This window comes from Ipomoea nil, unplaced genomic scaffold, assembly GCF_001879475.1.
Source record: "Ipomoea nil cultivar Tokyo-kokei standard unplaced genomic scaffold, Asagao_1.1 scaffold3142, whole genome shotgun sequence".
In the NCBI taxonomy this organism is placed as follows: Eukaryota; Viridiplantae; Streptophyta; class Magnoliopsida; order Solanales; family Convolvulaceae; genus Ipomoea; species Ipomoea nil.
In genome coordinates, this window is record NW_017619570.1 from 374,029 (window position 1) to 394,716 (window position 20,688).

At 35.6% G+C, this 20,688-nt stretch overlaps 1 protein-coding gene across 1 annotated transcript; it reads right to left on the minus strand.

Moving 5' to 3' along the window:
- Positions 1 to 55: 55 nt before the first annotated feature.
- Positions 56 to 4,271, minus strand: LOC109166972. The gene is made up of 6 exons (XM_019315872.1): positions 4,090 to 4,271; positions 3,731 to 4,005; positions 3,080 to 3,256; positions 2,132 to 2,969; positions 1,751 to 1,971; positions 56 to 1,665 (listed from the first exon to the last, which is right to left on the minus strand). Exons 1-6 carry the CDS (start codon positions 4,269 to 4,271, stop codon positions 56 to 58), a joined length of 3,303 nt encoding a protein of 1,100 aa, XP_019171417.1.
- Between the last annotated feature and the right edge of the window lie 16,417 nt (positions 4,272 to 20,688).

Consider the following 20,688-nt stretch of genomic DNA (forward strand, 5'->3'; position numbering starts at 1 on the left):
TTTATTAAACATTATTGAATACTTCTTTGTATACTACATTTGTAGTGGTTTTTTTTTATTTTACATTTTCATCCCAAATAAGAATTTTTAATCCCTTCGGATTACTCACTCTTGACACTGCTACATACAATTGACCATGATTAAAAACCGGTCTCTTCAAAAACAAACCCACGTTGGAGAGTGTCTGGCCTTGGCTTTTATTTATTGTCATTGCATATGACAACATTAGTGGGAATTGCTTCCTTTGGAACTTAAAAGGCAATCTTGGATCAGAAGGTGTTAAGGACATTCTTGGAATTAGGACTTTTGTACCGGCACTTGCACCGCATAGTATTTGAGCTTCTAACACATGATCTGCCAACTTTGTAATTATCATTCTTGTACCATTGCACAACCCCAATGAGTGATCAATATTCCTCAGAAGCATAACTGGAGACCCAACTTTTAGAGTCAATGAGTGATTTGGCACTCCTGAACACCTTAATCCATTTAAAAATTCAGGAGTGTGCAAATCAGCAAGCATGTCAACATTTGAATCTGATTTACAGACCGAGTCACAACTGAGATACGTCCTTCCTTCTGAATTATTGTAGTTATTCATGTATTCATTTACTGCATCCACAATATCCAGTGTTGGTGCCAAAATAGCACGATCTTTTAGATATTGAATATCACTATGACCTCTGCGAAACATAGGGAATATGCTATCAACCATTGTAGAAATTGGATCCTCAGCACAAGTTAGCACAAATTCTTCAGGAATATTTATCTCACATTCTCCATGTAAAGACTCACCAATTGTTCCATCACCGATATTAGCAATCCACTTTGCAAATTTTTCAATCTGTTGAACATCAGTTTCTGATTGCAATGACCTTAGCCTGAGATTCTTTGTTAGCCTAAATACTTTACAGCTTCTCCAAAGATATGATGCATTGACACTTGCTCCAACAATATCTTGCCTGGTGCCCTTTGGAATGGCTGGTAGAATCTGTCTGAAGTCTCCACCTAACACCACGGTTTTCCCACCAAAAGTCATATCCAAGCTATTTGGATTTTTGGCACGCATGATATCTCTCATACTACGGTCTAAAGCTTCAAAGCAAAACTTATGCATCATCGGTGCCTCATCCCAAATGATCAACTTACATTGCATTAACAATTTTGCCAAAAGACTGCTTTGACTGATGTTGCATGTTGAATCTTCATTAACAGCAATTGGTATTGAAAATCTAGAATGCGCAGTTCTACCTCCTGGTAATAGAAGCGATGCTACACCACTTGATGCCACATTTAAAACTATATCACCATTTGACCTTAAAGCAGACGACAATGCTCTCCATAAGAACGTTTTCCCAGTTCCACCGTATCCATAAACAAAAAACAGCCCTCCAAGATCGTTCTCGGCATCTTGCAAAACATTTGCATATATAGCCCTTTGCTCTTCGGTGAGTTGATGCACCAATTTTTCATTCTCTTCCTTCATGACATTAATATCATATGCTAATTCCTCTTGTATCATACGATTGGTGGTTCTATCATGAATCTCTAAATCCGGCATTAGCATCAACGGAAAGTCTTTCAAACTCTTTCCGATAGCAGAAAGCATTATTTCTATCTCGCGAAGTGCGAAATTCTTTTTCTCATCTTCAGATAAAATCAAATCTGTGATAATATAATCAATCGCATATTTTAAGTATGTGTATACAATAAATCTGTACAAAGTGAAATTACAAATATAAAATTTTACCTGTAATCCCCAATTGAGCTCTAATTTTGAATTGTGCATCCTCAGCCAAATAGTGCCACGCAGCTTCCCACACAATTTCAGGTTTAGCCATTGAGTTTGACATTAATAGTGTGACAAACAATCTTCTCAAATTAACACCGGTCGCCCATTGACTTGCTTCTACTATAGCATGAACATACTCCTTGTCGTCGTCTACTAATCCCCTGGCAGAACACGCATCCCTAAAAGAATCATATTGCACACCATCTACTTTTTTTTATGTCCAAAAAACTCGTGGACCCTTTTACTTTATTCAAAAGACATCTCAAATAAAATATCTCCCCTGTACCAGGTGGCACATAGAAAAGTCTACCGATGATAAATCCTCTTTTCATTGGTTGCCATTTCCTAACATCTTTCTTCCATACAAATTTAGTGGGCATCTCGGCATATGTAAGTTGTTTTGCATCTGGGTAGGTTTTATTAGCCTCAAACCATTCTAAGAACATGCTCTGCAAAATTGTTGGACGGCTGAGAATGTTATCAACAGGATCGTCATCTGCGAATATAACACTTTGTTGATTGGGCAAGTGAAAGCTCAATCGCTCAACAGATGGTGTCCTTAATTGTATATCAAATCCAAACAATCGCCAAGCTACTTCACACGGAGAAATATACCGACAGTCATAGAACATATTGATTTCATCGATCACTTTTGGACTTTCATCATCGCTGTTGGATTTGTAAAACTCTGCGGTAACCCTATCATGGCCCTTGTTTACGTACTTGAACAAATACTTGATTGACCGTGATTGATTACACCATTCCACATTAATATGAGCCCTATACTTCAGTAACAAATGTCTGCTGTGTGGTACTACGTACCTATTATCCAACTCAATACCATTGCGCATGACAGACCTGCCATTGTCTCTTCTGCGGTATATAGGATACCCATCCTCGTCCACAGTTGATGTATTAACAAACTTCTTGGGAAAGTGTTTAGTACACTTACCATTTGCCATACATGGAGAAGTCATCCGTGCTTTCCCGCAAGGTCCATGCATCATAAACTCCTCAACAACTTTGAAGTATTCTGGATCTCTTTCTTGGTCAGGTAATTCAGCTGAAATGATGTTGTCCAGATTTATCCCACTTTCTGCTCGATTGTTTTTATCCAGAAACAAAAGTATATGAGCATGCGGTAGTCCTCTTTTTTGAAACTCTATAGTATAGATCACTGTTAACAAAGAAATTGCAACATTCATCATATAATATATGGGTAAAATTGTGAAATTTGTATGGATTAAAAACTACAACATTAAAATAGTATATTATTTTGACACGTACCTCCAATGACTGGGCCAAATAACTTGTTCTTTCGGCATTCTGATAGTAGAGCATCCAACTTCAATTTGAATATTCTACATATTATGTCTGGACGATCTTCTGCCCTGAGATTTCTTGAACTCAAGAACCGTTGTATCTCAGGCCACTTGGGGTTGCAAGTAAACGTGATGAACAAATCTGGATATCCAACCCATCAGCAAATCACCATTGCGTCCTGGTAATTTTGTATCATGTATCTAGCACCACCGGTAAAACTCGAAGGCAATATTATTCGTTTTCCTTGAGCAGTGGGGTCAAGTTCACCTCTTGTTAATGCATCATTCAAGCAATTATATGATTCGCATCTCAAACTTTTTTGATGCGTCCGTATATATATCAACCTTCCGGACTCAACCATCGTATAGGCATCAACCAGGAATTGCTGGAATAGCCTTCTTGCATGCAACAATGTTGAAACTTCTGTTGTCCTAGACTGGATACGGTAAGAAAAATATTCTCGAGGGCTTATCCTTTAACGACCACCAGATGTGTTCCCCTTTATCGTTGAGAATGGAATGTCCTCCCTATAACCGTCTTCACCATAAGGAAACAATAAAGGATATTGCATTGGTAGGTAAGCTGGATTTAACTCAGTGATTCATTGCAAGAGACCGCTCTTTGTTTCAACCAGAATGTCGCGTTCACCAATATTAGTATCGATATCACCAACAATCAACGCAGCAACCTCTGAGACCTGTGGCAAGTTGTATGTCCTAGCATCCCTTGATCTCTTACCAAGCAATTTTATCTTAACCTCAGCGGTTGGATTATTTTGTAGTTCATCTCGTGCCATGCGAAAGGTTTTGACCAACACATTGTGTTCATCCAAAACAGATTGAATCACATTGACAATCTCAACATGAATGTCGTTTCGCTTACCATCTTGCCTAAAATATAAAACGGTGAACAATTAGATTTGTAATAAAACTACATCATAACAACATTTATAACATAAAATGCAACAGACTTACCTAACAGAATTGACACGGTTGTCCATTTCATTGTTGGTATCATAGATATACAGCTGCGCGAAATGCGGTTTCATGCCATCTACCGGCAATAGACTGCCAATGTAATGGAAGTTCTGGCCACTTATACGGAAGATTGGGGGACCACCGTTTCTGTTGACGTTTCGGTCTATTTTCCCACCCATCGAAGTGAAGCAGAACATACTATTATATGTTCTAATGTTGTGTAGAAATTCCTTGTTCTTTTCTGATTCTCCAAAAAAAAAGATCATATATCGGTTGTGGGGGCATCAGCATGTATGACAATTGAATCTTACCATTGTTGCAACACAAGTTATATTTTGGGTGGCCGCGATTATCTGTTTTGTGTGTCCTTTCTTCGTACCAAAACAGCGCTCCACAGTGCTGACATGTTATAGTTGCATCACCAAGATCTTGGTATTCCACTAAGTAGATAATTAAAATAAAATAAATCCAACTGCACTAAGTTTATTAAAACACCGTAATATAGCAAACATTCCAGTATTGTAAGCAGTTGGTTATGTACCTTGATAGCTATTTGTTGGCTCATCACCGACGTGGCTACCATTTGAAGTCCCAACTGTCGATTCAATTCGTACTGTGACTTGGTTTGTGCATGTAGTCTCAAAAAATGGATTTGTACCTACCATGTACATAATTAATTTTTTTTTTTTGAAATGTGTACAAACCTCCACAAAATATGGTAATGACATTGTTACCATTTACAAAATAATTACTTACCATTTTCACCTAATTGGATATGTTGTTGTGTAATTGGTGACAATGCTAAGCATAATATATGAAATTAGTTTCATATGACTTAAACCAAGAATAACAGGCATAAACATTTGGAAATTACTACTATTTAACATTATACGTACCATGATGTACTTTCGCGGTTTTTGAAATAGTGTCCATATTGGAAACTTCTTCAAAATCTTGAAACAAATCCCGGTTGACAACATTACACTGGATAATAGTTTTACCCTTATCCATGCATTTTCTTTTGTTGCAATTTGTGTTACCTAAAAAATATATACTTTACAACTTAGCTAGCATAATTTAATAAACAGTTATTAATTTGTATAAAATGACGTAATAAATACTTACCATTGGATATATCGTTTAGAGGTGGGCGTTTGTTCTCAGAAATTGTGTGGGTACCTTTTATATAACCAATTAAACATGGAATTTAAAAGAAATTTTTTATAGCATGTAACTGGAATACAAACAATTAAGTAATTGTGGTATAAAATGTAAAAACTCACCGTTAAGTATATCGCTTTTTGCACTCGAAGAGAATGTATTTCGGGATCCTAAAACAAAATGCCTTGATTTACTGTTGCTGGTTGTATATTCCGTACTACGCGTACTAATTTGTATATCCAAGGATTCTATATTAACTGAAAAAACATAACACGTTTGTCATATGTTATCTACTGTAAAGAAATTTTGTAAAAACTTTAAATAGTTTACCTGTTGTGAGAGCACTTTTTGGCCTCTCACTTGAATTACAATACATTTGTGGTGTGTATTCCATTTGCAGATCATTAATATTTTCTTGTAGCATGGTATTGTTGTTCTCAACATTTTCTGCAAAGGCAAACATTAGACAATAAATAACTAACATATATAACTTGAATTATAAGCTATATATTATAAGAATTAGTGCACTTTTAAAAACATAAATACATTAACCATGGCCCACACAGTACCGTGATACATAATTAAAAACAAATTTTAAAAGTGCAAAATAGAAAGTCAAAGTGGAAACATTTTTGAAAAATTTTACAACGTATGTATTATAGTGATTTAAAATAGTTAATTAAAACTATTAGAAGCTAAGTATTATATGAAATAAGTCATGAATTAGCATCGTCAATACATTGACCGTGGTCCACACATTAACGTGAACCATAATCAAAACTACAATAAAAAAAAAAAAAAAAAAAAAAAAGGCAAATGCAAATAATGTACATCCATTAAAAAAGTAATGTACCTTATATACGGAGAAACTTAAAACAATTAATCTGAATTCATAATCACCTATTTTTATTTTCGTTAGTTATTATTGAAGGATGGCTTGTATAATAATAGATGCATTAATAAAAATTGAGAATACATTAACCATGGTCCAATAAATATACCGTGTAAATTACAAGCAAAAAATAAGTGCTCTTAATGGTAAGAAATTTAAACACTATTAGAAGTTAAGTATTATATGAAATAAGTCATGAATTAACATCGTCAATACATTAACCGTGGTCCACGTAGTAACGTGAACCATAATCAAAACTAAAATAAAAAATTTCTAAATGCAAATAATGTACATCCATTAAAAAAGTAATGTACCTTATATACAAAAATACTTTAAAAAATTAATCTGAATTTATAATCAACTATTTTTTTGTACAAACTTATTATTGAAGTATGGGTTTAAAATCTGCAAATCTCTATAATTAAACATTCCCCTAATCAAACCCAATATATAATGATTTTAATACATAGCCCAAACCATTCCCCATGTTTGATAACCCATACCCGGCCCACTTCTTACCCATAACACTCCCCTCACACTCTCCTTCCTCCCAGCTACCTCTCATCCATATCCGAATGCGGACATCCCTATTTCTTTCTTCGCTCTTGAGCTTTGTACAATTTCAGGCAATAAGCTTCATGTCCTAAAGATCTTCATGACCTTTAACATCCGATGAGGATGGATTTTCAAAACCCTATCTTCATTTCAATATTTATCAGGCGATCTTCGTTCTCATTCGAAGATCATGGATTTGAGTGCCCGATCTTCGTTTGTTAATCGAAGATTTTATTATTTTGTGGGCGATTTCGTTTTCACTCTTCCAATCTGAAATTGTGTTGCCAGATCGTCGTTGTTTACTCGGAGATCTTCGATTTGAGTGTCGGATCTTCGATTTTGTTCATGTCGCTTCGTTTTTAGTAGGCGATCTTCAGATTAATCGGAAGATTTGGGTTTTGATTAGTCCATCTTCGTTTACAATCGTATTTTGAAGATTCTCAGGTTGATGTCACGATCTAGATACAAAGCACTGTAATCTTTCAATCCAGTCGCTATGAGATAAGTTACCTACAAACTGTATTGTAATCTTTCAATCCAGTCCCTTCGTTTACAATCGTATTTTGCTTGTAATTAACATTTTTTTTAAAAAAAAAAAATTTGCAGATCTGTGTACAAATGTGGTACAGTGTTCATCACCGTAGAAAGACATTCCAGGAATTTTTCGACCATTCGTCGCTCAGATAAGTGGAATTGAAACAAATATTAGCATAAAATCGTAGATTAGTATAGAGATTCATCATATTATTTCTTAGGGTTTCAACTAACTTAAATACTCTTATCTTTTAGGGGAGCAGTGTTCATAATTGGTTGCATAAGAGAAAGATGGGAAGATCAGGATGCATAATAGGCTGTGGTCATTGAAGTAAAAGCAGAAACTGGTAAACTTAAATTAAGAGTTTTAATAGTGTAGAATATACCTTGATTGTTGATTATGTGCTTCCTTTGGCTCCTTATTAGTGTAGATGAATTAAGTTTCCTCATGTCTGATGTTGTTTTGGATCTTTCAATAATGATTTGTGAGTGTAGTTTGAGCATGCATATTTGCTATATTTTGAATGCTTTAGTGGCTGATAATCATTAATGTTTACACATGTACTGAAATGATTATGACTGTTCAGTTTTTTTGGGAAAACCAAAATTCAATAGTGTAATGCTGTCATTGAATACACATGTTTCCCCTATCACTAATGCACTTATTCTTTTTACAAATATACTAACACTGTTTTTAGTATTGGGCAAATGATGAACTTATAATTCTGATGCAGTTATATGAAATTTTTAGAATCTGTCTGTATATTTCTAACATTTTTATTTACAAATTACAAATTATGTGGTTTTTAAAGCCAAAGAGCATTGTGTTTCCAATTTTATATTGAGATTCATTACATTTTTAATGATAGATTACATACTAAGTACTTGAATACTTTGTTGTCACATTTGTTACTTATATTGTTAAAGTTGTTATAATAAAATCAGTTAAAATCATTTTGTTCGTTCTTGATTCTTTGGCAAATGATTAAACTTTGTTTGTGATGCATATGTTAAATGACTAAATTACATTTACTATTTGTAGTCCTATTTTTTTTTTGACATTTTTTTGGCACAGCAGTTGAATACTTGGCAGTGCTGACAGATTCTTATATATCACAGATTCTACATTTTCAGATTACAAATTAGTATATTATATTGTATGTATTAGGGGATGAGTATTTACTCTCCAAGTTTATAAAACTTTACTTCTGTAAATTGTAGATTTTAAATGTTTAAATCTTAGATCCGTTGAGATCAGAAACAGTACTGTATAGTGTACTTTTTAGACAAATTGACATGGAAAATATTTGGTCAATTACAATTTTTACGGTTTGATTTTGTAATGTGCTAAAAAGCGTTGTTAGCTTTTTCTGGTACTTTATAGGCTCAAAGATGTATCACATTTTGTAAAACATGTATAAAAGTTTCATTCCTACATTTTTCTTACTTTTTAATCGTATATTACTAATGATAAGGTTCCCTAATCGTATATTACTTGTCAAACAATCACAGACCAAAACTTCTCATATGATAAGGTTTTGTATTTATTTACAACAATCACAATTATATAGGATTTTCAGAAAGCGAAAATATAATCATTTTTGAATTGACGAAGTCAAAGTTCATTTTTGAAGTACATATGATTGTTTAATTACATTGTTCACAGCTACTTCCAACACTATATTTTTAAGTTTGTAAATGTTTTTTTCTACTGTTAGCCTTTTGTCTACTGTTAACCTTAATAAATTAGACTTTATTCAAAACAATTTACTCTACATATTCTATTATATAGTAATATGTAATTATACTGTGATCATTTGAATAATTTTTATACAATTTTGACCTTAAAGTCTAATTTATATTTAACTTAACCAAAGATAATGATAATGATAATTGAAATTCACCAAAGCTATATCTGGATTTATTTTAGTTGATATATTTGGGTTTAATTGATTTAGTGCTATCATTGACTATTTGCTTTTTGAATTGACAAAGTCAAATCAAATTTGTATACACTTTTCACTTTCAAAGTGTAGAATATAGGATTATCTAACTAATCTGTTAAATGTATTATTTTGATTAGAACCTAATTTATGTAGGACTATCCTTTCACTCAATGTATATGTGATTAATTTCAATTTTTTTTTTTATTAACATTATTAGTGTGTTTGATTGAATACATGTTTTCCAAGTTACTTTCTGGTTAGTTTGGTAATGATTCTATTGAAATTCTTTTGAGTTTGAAAGTAATATAGAAAAATGTATATAGTGCAAAATAAATAGTTTTATTACAATCTATATTACAATAAATTACAGAATCAGTACATGACTATAGATTTATCACATAGGTAGAAGTAAATTAGTTTAAAAGCTTTTCTGGTACAGTGGTTTATTGTGCTTCATTCTTGACCTGATTGGGACTGTGTTTGCTTCCTTGTCTTTAGTTGCTTGTTAGATTGCTTGCTTGGTAACTTAATTCTTCCCCTGCATACAGTTTCATATATCTAACCAAATAAAGAAATAAACAGTGTAATCAAATTAAGCATAGATTTAAGCATAGATAAACCAAAAAGAAAAATAGTCAAACTGACTACAAATGTTCATATGGAAACAAACTGACATTGTTTTAGAAATGAAAATAGATAGTGTGCAGGCCAAAACATTAGTTTGAAAACAGTAAAACCACAAAACATGTGGTAACAGTCTGTATTATCCAAGATCTTAAACTTTTTCCTTCTTAACAATAACATTTTTCCCCTTCTTCCTTGAGGAGGAAAATTGATCCAGAAGCGATCTCTTCACACCATTAGAATCATCAGTCTCAAGGTCTACACTTTGAGAGTGCTGTATACTCAAGGGGCTGTTGACCTCATTCTCTCCATTTGAAGCCTCCTATATACATGAAAAGTTTATTTAGTCAAACACATGTCATAAGAAGACTTAAAAATGTAAGTATAGTGTATACTTTATTAAAAATAAGAACCTGATCAGATTCATCATCTTCTTCCTCGTCCTCATCTATCATTTTTGTCATCAAGTCCTTCTCTTGGTCTTCAATAAGGTTAGAACAATAGGCAGAGACTAACACTTCATCCCTTAGTACTCTCATCACAGTGTAGGCTGAATTAGCTCCCTTCATGAACTCCATCTTTAATGATATCTTAAATATCATTCGCATACCAACTAAGGATTCCAATTCTGCTGGAATGTCTGAAACCTAAAATAAACAAAATAGCATACTTAGAGGTGAAATAGATTAACACAGCTGCTATTAAGGTATTAAATTATAGTGTTGTATGACTTTACCTTATTATACTTGAGGTACAAACTGTGTGCTGGGATACCAACTAATTCAGAACACTCCCTATCCCACAAAAGGAAGGGAGCATCTTTTTGACCTTTATCAAGAACAAACACTTTCACTCTATACCTTGCCATGCCTCCTTGATACTTCTTATTACAGTGTGTACAACTGAAATCACCTACTTGGCCAGACAGTTTTCTGTTACATCCTGGTGACATGCATGAGATGTACATCCATCCAAATGACCCTTCAATTCCCACTATTTCAGCAGGCACATAGAATTCCCCATTCTGTCATAGGAAATGTAACTTGGTTAGTATGTATTATAATGACAAATAATTACTGATCTTACTTGACTGTATTAATGATATCAACAATTTAAGAGTATAACCTGTTTCTTTTTCAACAGATCAGCAACTGGAGTTACAGTCAAAGCACCACTGGTGAAGTCATCAATTCCTTGGGATTGAGAAAACACAGTTGCAGTGCTGATACTGCGTAAAGGGCTGTGTGATGCACTTAACCTACAGGTAACAAAAACAGTCAATTATATGAGTCCATTGCATGTTATGAATAAGTGTTATAAATAATAGATACAGTAGATTCATTGTTGTCTCATGCATTGTTATGTGTTGAGTTGTAAAATGTAGACAATAGATAACATCTAAAAACTGAAAAGGAACTTACTGAAATTTGAAATGCATGCTATTTAAAATGTATACAGTAGACAGTAGATAACATACTCAAATCCATGCTATTTAAAATCCAGACAGTAGATAAAGTTTAAAATCAAAAAAGGCACTGACATGGTATTTAAAATATAGACAGTAAACAGTATAACACATTATAAAGCAACATGCTATTTAAGGCACTTACTGAGATTTAAAATCAGCAAATTCCTGATAAGGTCCATTCAAATGAAGTTGGGTAGCATCATAGCAGCTAGTAATTCTGATTTCACCTATTAGAATCATACATGTTAATGATTGTTGGAAAACCTAGATAAAAATCAAAAGAATAATGCAATGACATAACTTACCATTCACCACTTTTGCCCGACAAAGTTGAAGAACCAAAATTAGGGGTTCTTGAAGACCAGAATCATAATATGGTACCATAGAAGCAACATGACTGTCCCAAACAGTGCACGGTAATGTATTTCCCCTATAGGGAATTATGTTAGAAATAATCTAATGATTAAAAATATAGGCACATAGTTGTTAGTAGAAAACTTACTGATTATCCGCCATTTTGAAATCAAGAAGTTTTGCTGGTCTGCCTCCTATTATTTTGTCCACAGGAGCATGGATCTCGACAACCCTGCCTATTAAATCTGTAAAATAACAAAAAAAAAAATGAATAGTAGACAAAATACAGGAATAGAAAACTTAAAAATAGCAAAAGCATGAACTATATACTTACCAAACAACATGTAACACCCCGTGTTACGGCCTTCAATCCCGGATTAATTATTTAATTAATCCCGTTAATAATAATTAAATATGATTTAATTATGTTAGGGTTACCTTTAATTAATTAGTGAGGTCCACCATGAACCGTGGACCCTTGCCCGAATAAGAGTCTTAAGCCTATTAGGAATAAAAGAAGTAGGCCTTTTACTATTCAGATTAGGATTAGGATTCTCTTTAATTAATATGGTCCACTATGGACCATGGACCCTTATCCCTAAAACAAGCCCTAGCCCTATAAGGAATAGAATTAGTAAACCCATACCATTCAGGCCCTAACTAGGAGTCTTAAATATATAAATAGGGAACTTATGAGGCACCTAGAATCCCCACCACATTAATCTCTCACCACCCAAAGAGTTCCAAGAATTCCCCTAGGAGAAATCAAGAAATCAAGAAAACTTAAAGAAAGATTCTTCATAGCCAAGGAATTAATTAAGGCTAAGAGGTAACCCATGTCTCAACAAAACCTATTTTCATAGTTATAATTCCCCCTTAGGGTTTCCCCATATTATTGTGTATTGGCAAGTTATGATGATTATTATTAGCAATTGATGTGATGATCCCATGGGGGATCTTGATAATCTTGATATTGGGAGATTCTTGATAATTATGGTGTTCTTGATAATTATATGGAGTTCTTGGTGATTATGTGTTGTTCTTGATAATTATGTGATGCTCTTGATGTTTATGTGTTATTCTTACCGAATCTTGCAATTAGAAGACGAACCGTATTCTTGTTGATATAAAAGTGATTAGAACCCTAGGTTGTATCGTATGATCTTATTCTTGGATTATCGGGTGGGGAAATCGCATGTTTGGGTGTTGATTATATTTAGAAAAGCATGATAGGCTATGTGCCGTTCGTTTCTTGTATTGATTCGTCAATTGTCTACGTGTTGTCGTTAATTGCGTTGAAAAGTGTCTAAGCATGGTTTCGGGTTCCACAACGGTTCCCGGGGCGTAAAGTGTGTGAAAAGAGTCAGTGGGGGTAGGTGGGGGGTAGGGGACCCGCCACCTACCCACGGCCGTGAAACACCGCCCGGCAGCGGGTAGCCAGCGGGCGGGCAGCTGCCCGCCGGCGACCCACTGCCCGGAACAGTAATTCCGGCGGGCAGTCGGCGGGTGGCCCCCCACCCACCGGCTACCCGCTGGAAATTCCCCCATCCCGGGATCCCGGCTTCCCCGTTTGATGTTCCCCCGATCCCCGTGGTGTCCCAACGGACTCCGTTCATCGTGCCTATGTCTAGTTTGATATTTCGGGTGCCATTCGTAGGTTTACGAGTCTATTATTTTGCATGCTAGTTGAATTGGTATCCCGTTGACCTAGGTGGTAGAAGTATGAACCCCTTAGGACTATTCTTAGTATGTGATGGATCACGCATAGGTTTTGTTATACGTTTTCTCCCCCTTCCTAATGTGTAATGTGGGTTGCATGTGCTTGCTATGTGTTATGTGTGTGTGTTACCCCAATTCGGTTGCGATCAGATTGGTTATCCTGAGCTGCGGTTCAGAAGCTGGCTGCGGTCAGATTGATACTCTTGGGCTGCGGTCCACCGTTTGGTTGCGATCAAACGTTTCTATACGAGCTGCGGTTCGTCCTTTTTCCTGGCTGCGGTCAGATGACATTCTCTTGGGCTGCGGTCCACTGTTTGGTTGCGATCAAACACTATGATGAGCTACGGTTCATCGGTCGGTTGCGATCGACCCCTCCGTATTGCGATACGGGGTAGGGTGCTGCGGGGCCGTGTCAGAGCTATATGCGCTGACCCTCATGTATGGGCATGCGATTGGTCCTGTGGCGCCAACAAAGTGTGTTATGTGTGGTGACATGGACGAGTTGTGATTACGAGTGTCTTGGGGGATGTGACTATGGGATTTATATTGGGGATTGTTCATGTTGGGTTATGATCATTGTTTATGCTTTGCCTTATCTGCCTTATCTGTTGTGAACTGCATATGCTTGTTATAACTGTTGCTCGTGTCTGGCCTTATCTGTCGAGTCATTCCCGGTTTTAAAAGCTAGAGTTCGTAGGATATATCTTCAGGCTCAAAATGGTTTTCGTATATCTATATATATCTCTATATGTATTGTATTTCAACGCGTTGGAGTGGGTTACCAGCATATCTCGCTGAACAGATATATTTGGCTTTCAGGCACAGAAGATTAAGTCACTGGAGTGCGCTAGAACTTAGAAGTAGATAGTTTCTCTTTTGGCCTGCGTGCCACGTTTACGTATTCACGCTTTGAGGATATTAGTTAGTTAGCCTGTGCACTTGGGTTCTCTAGCCCAGGTGTGGCATAGCACCCCGAACGCTTGTATTTATATCTTGGGATTTAATAAGATTCTACCTTTATTATAAGTTTTAAATGTCTTGAAAATCTGGGGTGTTACACAACACCTTGTCATTCACTTGAGTAGGGTCTTTCAAAGAGTCATAGTTTTTGAGCTGAAACATCTTATTAGGAAAACCTTTCGATTTGATGGCCTTTACTTGAGTCTTATAGTTTAACCTAATCATATATTCGTGATCACAAGTTTTGAAAGTATAATAGTGGGTGAAAACCAAAAAGTTTTTTACAGAATAGAGCTTCCCTTCTATGAACACATTCTTATATTTCTGGACATCACTGTTTTGCATATTCAAATGTATGAAAGTACCCTGCAAGTAGGATTAGTGAAATAAATAAGACATGTGTATTGCATTGGAATGATTATAAAGCCTAAAGCTTAAACAGTTAAATAAAATCATAAGAATGACACGAAAATACCTCTTTATCACAGACCAAAACTTCTCGACTCTTGATCTCGGTGGACCCTCTGTTCTCGGCTATTTCGTAGCATCTAACACACTTCACTCTGATTGCTTTCTCCCTATCAAGCGGGCCAATGTCTTTTACTGGAACATACATTGGCATTGTTTAGTTGCTAAAAGTTTGGGTGTATTTTTTGTAAAATGTAGGTGATACGAACTGAATATATTCTGAAGTTTGGAGGGAAATTCTCCATCGACACAGGCTTATATATAGAGTATAAATCAATGGATTTCAAAATCTGGGAAGACTAAAGGGGGCTGCCGACCTTTCAATTTTCAAGAGCAAGTTGCGGCTACATTTAAATGTTTATGGAGAAATCGATTTTCAAAGCATCTATCATTATAATTAACACTCTCGTTAGAAGTCTGTAATAATTAGAATTCTATTTAAGATTTTTTTTTTTTGGTATTGCAAAAAAGTAGCCGGCTGTATTTAATTGCACGCGATTAATAACAATTTTTTCTCAGGCCATCAAACGGCGTCGTTTTCATTGGGCGGGATTTTGGCATAGGCAGAAACTTAGTGCTTTATTATAATGATAGATTGTCACGCATATTTTCCTTACTTGAGAGTTGATCTTTTCAATCACAGACTGTCCAAGTTCTTGTGGATTTAATCCACTCAAAGAGGCCATTGCTTCTTTTTTCTTTTTTCTTTTTTAAAGAAACATGAGGAGATAACCCAAAATCAATAGTTGATTCTCAATATGCTGCTATGACCCAAGAGGCTAAGTTCGTCCTCTCACACAAATCTTTCCATTAAACTAGTGACATTTTCATAGTATCTCGCCACTTCGTCGTCATCCTAGACATGTTTAGCTCATTGCTTCTTTTTTCAATGAACATGTTTGGAGAAGCAAAAAACCTCCTTTATTATAGCTTCTAAGAGTGATTACTTGCCTTTGATGTTTTGGTTAGTTCCCATGGTTAGGGTATAATCATTGAAAGAAATTCAAATTTGAGAACATTTGGTTGAGGGAGGCTAATTGCAGAGAGAGATTGTGGCACAAAGTTGGGAGACTACTAGAGGTCTTAACCTCATTTCCCGATTAAACCAATGTGGGAAGGCTCTTTAAAGGTGTGGGAGAAAATTCAATGTTAGGAACAAGTGCAAATTAGATTTTGATGATACCAAAAGAATTAGAAAATTTAGTCCCCGAATTTGTTTTACTCTGATCTTTTAGACTTGGGAAGTTTTATTCAGTTCGAATAGTTTTGAAGAGTTCGAGTTCTAGCTCGAAGAGTTACACTTCAAATGTTAAACTTAAACTCTCAAACGAGGAATTAAGAGGACGAAGAGCTACGAAGAGTGGAAGCAACGAAGAGTAGAAGACATAATTAAAGACCATATGGTTGCAATAGGCGAAGAGTGGAAGAGCGAACCTTATCGATTAGTGGGAATTCGAAGAGTTAAGTTAAAGAATAGTTAACTCATTTGAGTAGTATACGTAGGGGTGACCACGGCTCCGGTTCTGATTCGGTTCCGATTCGGAATCGCCGGTTCCGATTCTGCAAATGGACAAACCAGAACCGGAACCGCAAAGTACGGTTCCAGTTCCGATTTATGAACCGGCGGTTCTAACCGGATTTTTTTTAAAAAAAATGAAGCCTAAAGAGGCAAAGACAAAAGTTTGGTCATTGCCTCTTTGTGCCACTGCCCACTGCCCAATGCGGCAGTGAGGAAGTATGCTGCAGGCCGTAGGCCTGCAGCCAACAATAATTTTTTTTTTTTTTTACGGTTTCGAACCGGAACCGCCGGTTCCTTTATTCCACAAACCTTAACCGGAACCTTATTGGTTCCGGTTACGATTCGAACCGAAGGTTCAAATCGAACCGTGGTCACCCCTAAGTATACGTAGGAATGACTATTCAATAGTCATCTCCGAAAGGTTACAAGAGACTATGATACGAAGAGTTAACTTGAATGATAAGTTGACCTCTTAGATCTACTGTTCGAGGCATTCTCAGCGAACAATTCGAAGCTTTAAAAGTCAGAATCTTTATGCAAAATGTTACCAAGGCAATTGGAGTCCTAGGTACACATCCCAAGGAGAATTTTCCTTAAAAGCCTAAACAAAAGGTGCAATACAAAAAGTAAAGTGCAGTAAGTAAAGGCGTGGCAAACAACTGAAAAATTGGACAAAAAGTAACCTTTCACAATATCCACTGGTCATTACCCAAGAGATAAGAGGTGTTTGAAATTTCTCCTTCTAATTATTGGATTTATTTCAAATGCTCTTATAAATACCTTCAATCAAGACTAAAGAAGCTTATGGTCTTATTATTGAACAATATCAAGTGATTAAAAGCATTCTAAGTGCCAATAAAATTGACCAGTGAGAGAAGAGAAGAAGAGCTAAATGTTTCCAGATCAAGCTCAGACTTTGGCCTACGAGAAGTGAAGATTCAAGTGCTAAGTCTACACCAAGTTGGAAGATTGGTCAAAGTACCTATGAGATCCATGTACTATAGTGTTTTGTTCAATTTAGTTCTTGTACTTTTATTTGTTCTATTTAGTCCCTGTACTTTATAAAGTGGTGCAATTAAGGACAATAGTTAACGGTGTTAATATTACAATTAACTTAGCTTATATGGTGTTGAAATCGTCACTGTCAAATCATTATGTTTATATTCCAACTCATGTATTACTTTATAAATATTTAAAATTAATTATTTTTACAACTAATATATTACATTAATATGTCAAAAATAAATAATTACAACTATACTCCCATTGGGAGTTAGAATGAAAAGATTTGACATAATCTTTCCATCCCAGCTAGGGCCATTTATGAGAGTGTAAAATTCTCTTTGAGTGACTAAAGGAGAGCTACTGGGAATGAGGAACAACAAAACCAACAACAGTTTTACGTAGAAAAATGGAGCAAGCCACTAGCGGGATGGTGGAAGAGTAATGTTGATTGATGCATCAATAGATAAAGATAGAGGAAGAATGTTTTTTTGTCAATGCCATCCGAATTGATCAAGGAATGTTTGTAGCTGCAGTTGGAATCCCCTGGCAACAGATAATGATGATTCCTCATTTGCGTTGATATTAAAGAAATGTTAGGTAATTTTTCTCATGCATTTGTATCTTTTGCAAAACAAATTGCAAATTGCACTATTCATCGTTTGGCTCGAGAGTCGATTTCTTTGTCTATTTGTCGAAAATGATTATCTTTTTCTCCTTTGTTTATTTGTGATACATTGTATTCAGATTAGGGATGGTAATTCTATCGGCACCCAATAGATTCTCCGTATTCTCGCCTCTACGTGTTTTAAAATACCTGCACAATTTGGATAATGAGAGCGGATATGGAGAAAATTTTGTATACCTGCGCGAGTATGGGGGCGGGTACGGGGGAGGTATCCCCGCCCCGCACTTATATATATTGTTATTAGTATTCTTTTATTATATACGTTTATGTATATTTTTATAATTAAAAATGCATAATGAATTAAACTTCTTTGTTTTTTGTTAATGAAAATTGAATAGGAACAACACAAATAACATAATGAGTAAACACTTAATACAATTTATACTACCAAGGCAATTTTAGTTCCAATTAACGATTAACTTTATTAACTCTTATTAAATTTTAGAGTTATGTTCAAACTTATAAAAAAATCCGTGTGATAATTACAATTGTAGTATAAAATTTTTATTAGATTTGAGTGTAATATTAATAATTAGAGTTGCGAGTTGGATATTACCTGCACCCTCAAAATCCCCGCGGAAGCAGGTATGCGATAGGAATTTCATTACACGTGTGGGTGCGAGTGCGAGTGCGAGAAGTGAATTGAGAATGCAGGTGCGAGGCCGGGGGATATATCCCCCACACCCACCCCGTCCCATTGCCATCCATAATTCAGATCTTAATTAATGATATTACATTTTTAAAAACACAAAGCTTAGTAAATGAAAGTGAAATTTTAGTGAAACTACCTCAAGTTGTTATGGTCACTGACTCACTGGTCAAGTACTACTCCGTTGTCTAGTTGTGTTGCTTGCCTCAAAACTTGAAGAATGTCCTAGAAAAGCCGGGCAAGTCGTCATTGTTTTCCATTGAATGGGATGTGAGAGGGAGAATTTACCCACACAATATTTGGATACCTCTTCAAAGAAATACGTTCATATGAAGGAAGATTTGATCAGAACGAAAGCCATCTTCTGATAGAGATAGGTTTCATATGGCATGTTGAACCACCCCACAAATTTATGTTGGAAAAATAGCATAAAATATTATTTTAAGTGGCTATTTTGTGCTACAAATATTAATGGGGTCCACTTTTGATTTGTGTCGGGTCAATATGGATTCGGGTTCTTCGTAGTGAAATGAAGAGATTGATATATTGTACGCTCTCAAAACGGTTAATGAGTGAATGAGAAATTGATTCTCAAAGTAGACTTATTTGAGTTGAAAAAATGTAGGGAAAAGACTTTAAAGTAGCATTTTGTCTCATATTGGTTTGGGAAGTAGGTTTGCACCACTATTCATACAAGAGCTTTTCTAAGATTTATTGAATTGTATAGCATAGAGGTTTTCTCTTGCGCGCAAATCAAATTCCAAAATGAGTTTAGAAAGGCTTGACTTGTGTACGCTGACACTTTTGCGGGTATGAATGTCGTTCGGAAAATTGGCTTAAGTTATGTCAATTTTCCGCCAATCATAGAGGTTCTCTCTTGCGCGCAGGAGGAGAATCAAATTCCAAAATGAAATGAGTTTAGAAAGGCTCGACTCGTGTACGCTGACACTTGCGGGTATGAATGTCGTCCGGAAAATTGGCTTAAGTTATGTTAATTTTCGGCCAATCGGAGCAGTTAGGTCAATTCTGGTAACTAGAATCAAATTGGCTTAAGTTATGTCAATTTTTGGCCAATCGAAGCAGTTAGGTCAATTCTGGTAACTAGAATCGTTAGCGAACGCCATTCGGGCAGAATTGACAATTGAGATCCTAGACTTTTTCTGCTCGAAATTAAACCCTACGCCATTCAGGCAGAATTGACAATTGAGATCCTAGGCTTTTTGTTCCTGGTAACTAGAATCGTTAGCGAACGCCATTCGGGCAGAATTGACAATTGAGATCCTAGACTTCTCCTTCTCGAAACCCTGCGCCATTCGGGCAGAATTAACAATTGAGATCGTAGGCTTTTTCTTCTCGAAACCCTTATCTTCTTCTTTCTTGTCATCTATGCTCTTCCCACGCTTTTGTTCGTCGAGTTCTAAATTTGAGTGCTCATAACTTATAACCGTAGTACGTTTTATCCTAGGAAACCTAGGCCGCATGCTCTTAGCACCTTTGGGAGGCGACAAATAAGGTTTTAAGGAGAGAGTGCTTTGCTCGGCTCGTACTAACAACCTACTCGCAATATCCTTTCGTCCCTGTGATTGTAGGTTCGACTTGGATCCTTCTTTTCTTATCAAGTAAGTGGGATTATGTTTTAAACAAATAAATCTCTTATCTATATATTTGTATATATAAGCTGGTTATAATTATAATCTTCGAGATTATAAAATCCATTATTTTGTTTTATATATATATATATATATATATATATATATATATATATATATATATATATATATATATATATGGTCGCGTTCAGGTGCGAATAGGTGCCCAGGAGAGAAGTGCGAACCAATCAGCGCGCGTCACGTGTCAGCATTCATTGATCGGGTGCACCTACTTTTGCCTGCAAGTGCATGTAATTTTTGCCTGCATTCAATGATCGGGTGAACCTACTTTCACCTACAAGTGCACCTATTTTCGCCTGCAAGTGCATGTAATTTTGCCTTGTTAACATTCATTGATCTGAGTTCATTCTGTTTGGCATTGTTTTTGTTCTTGCGGGTAGTAGTACC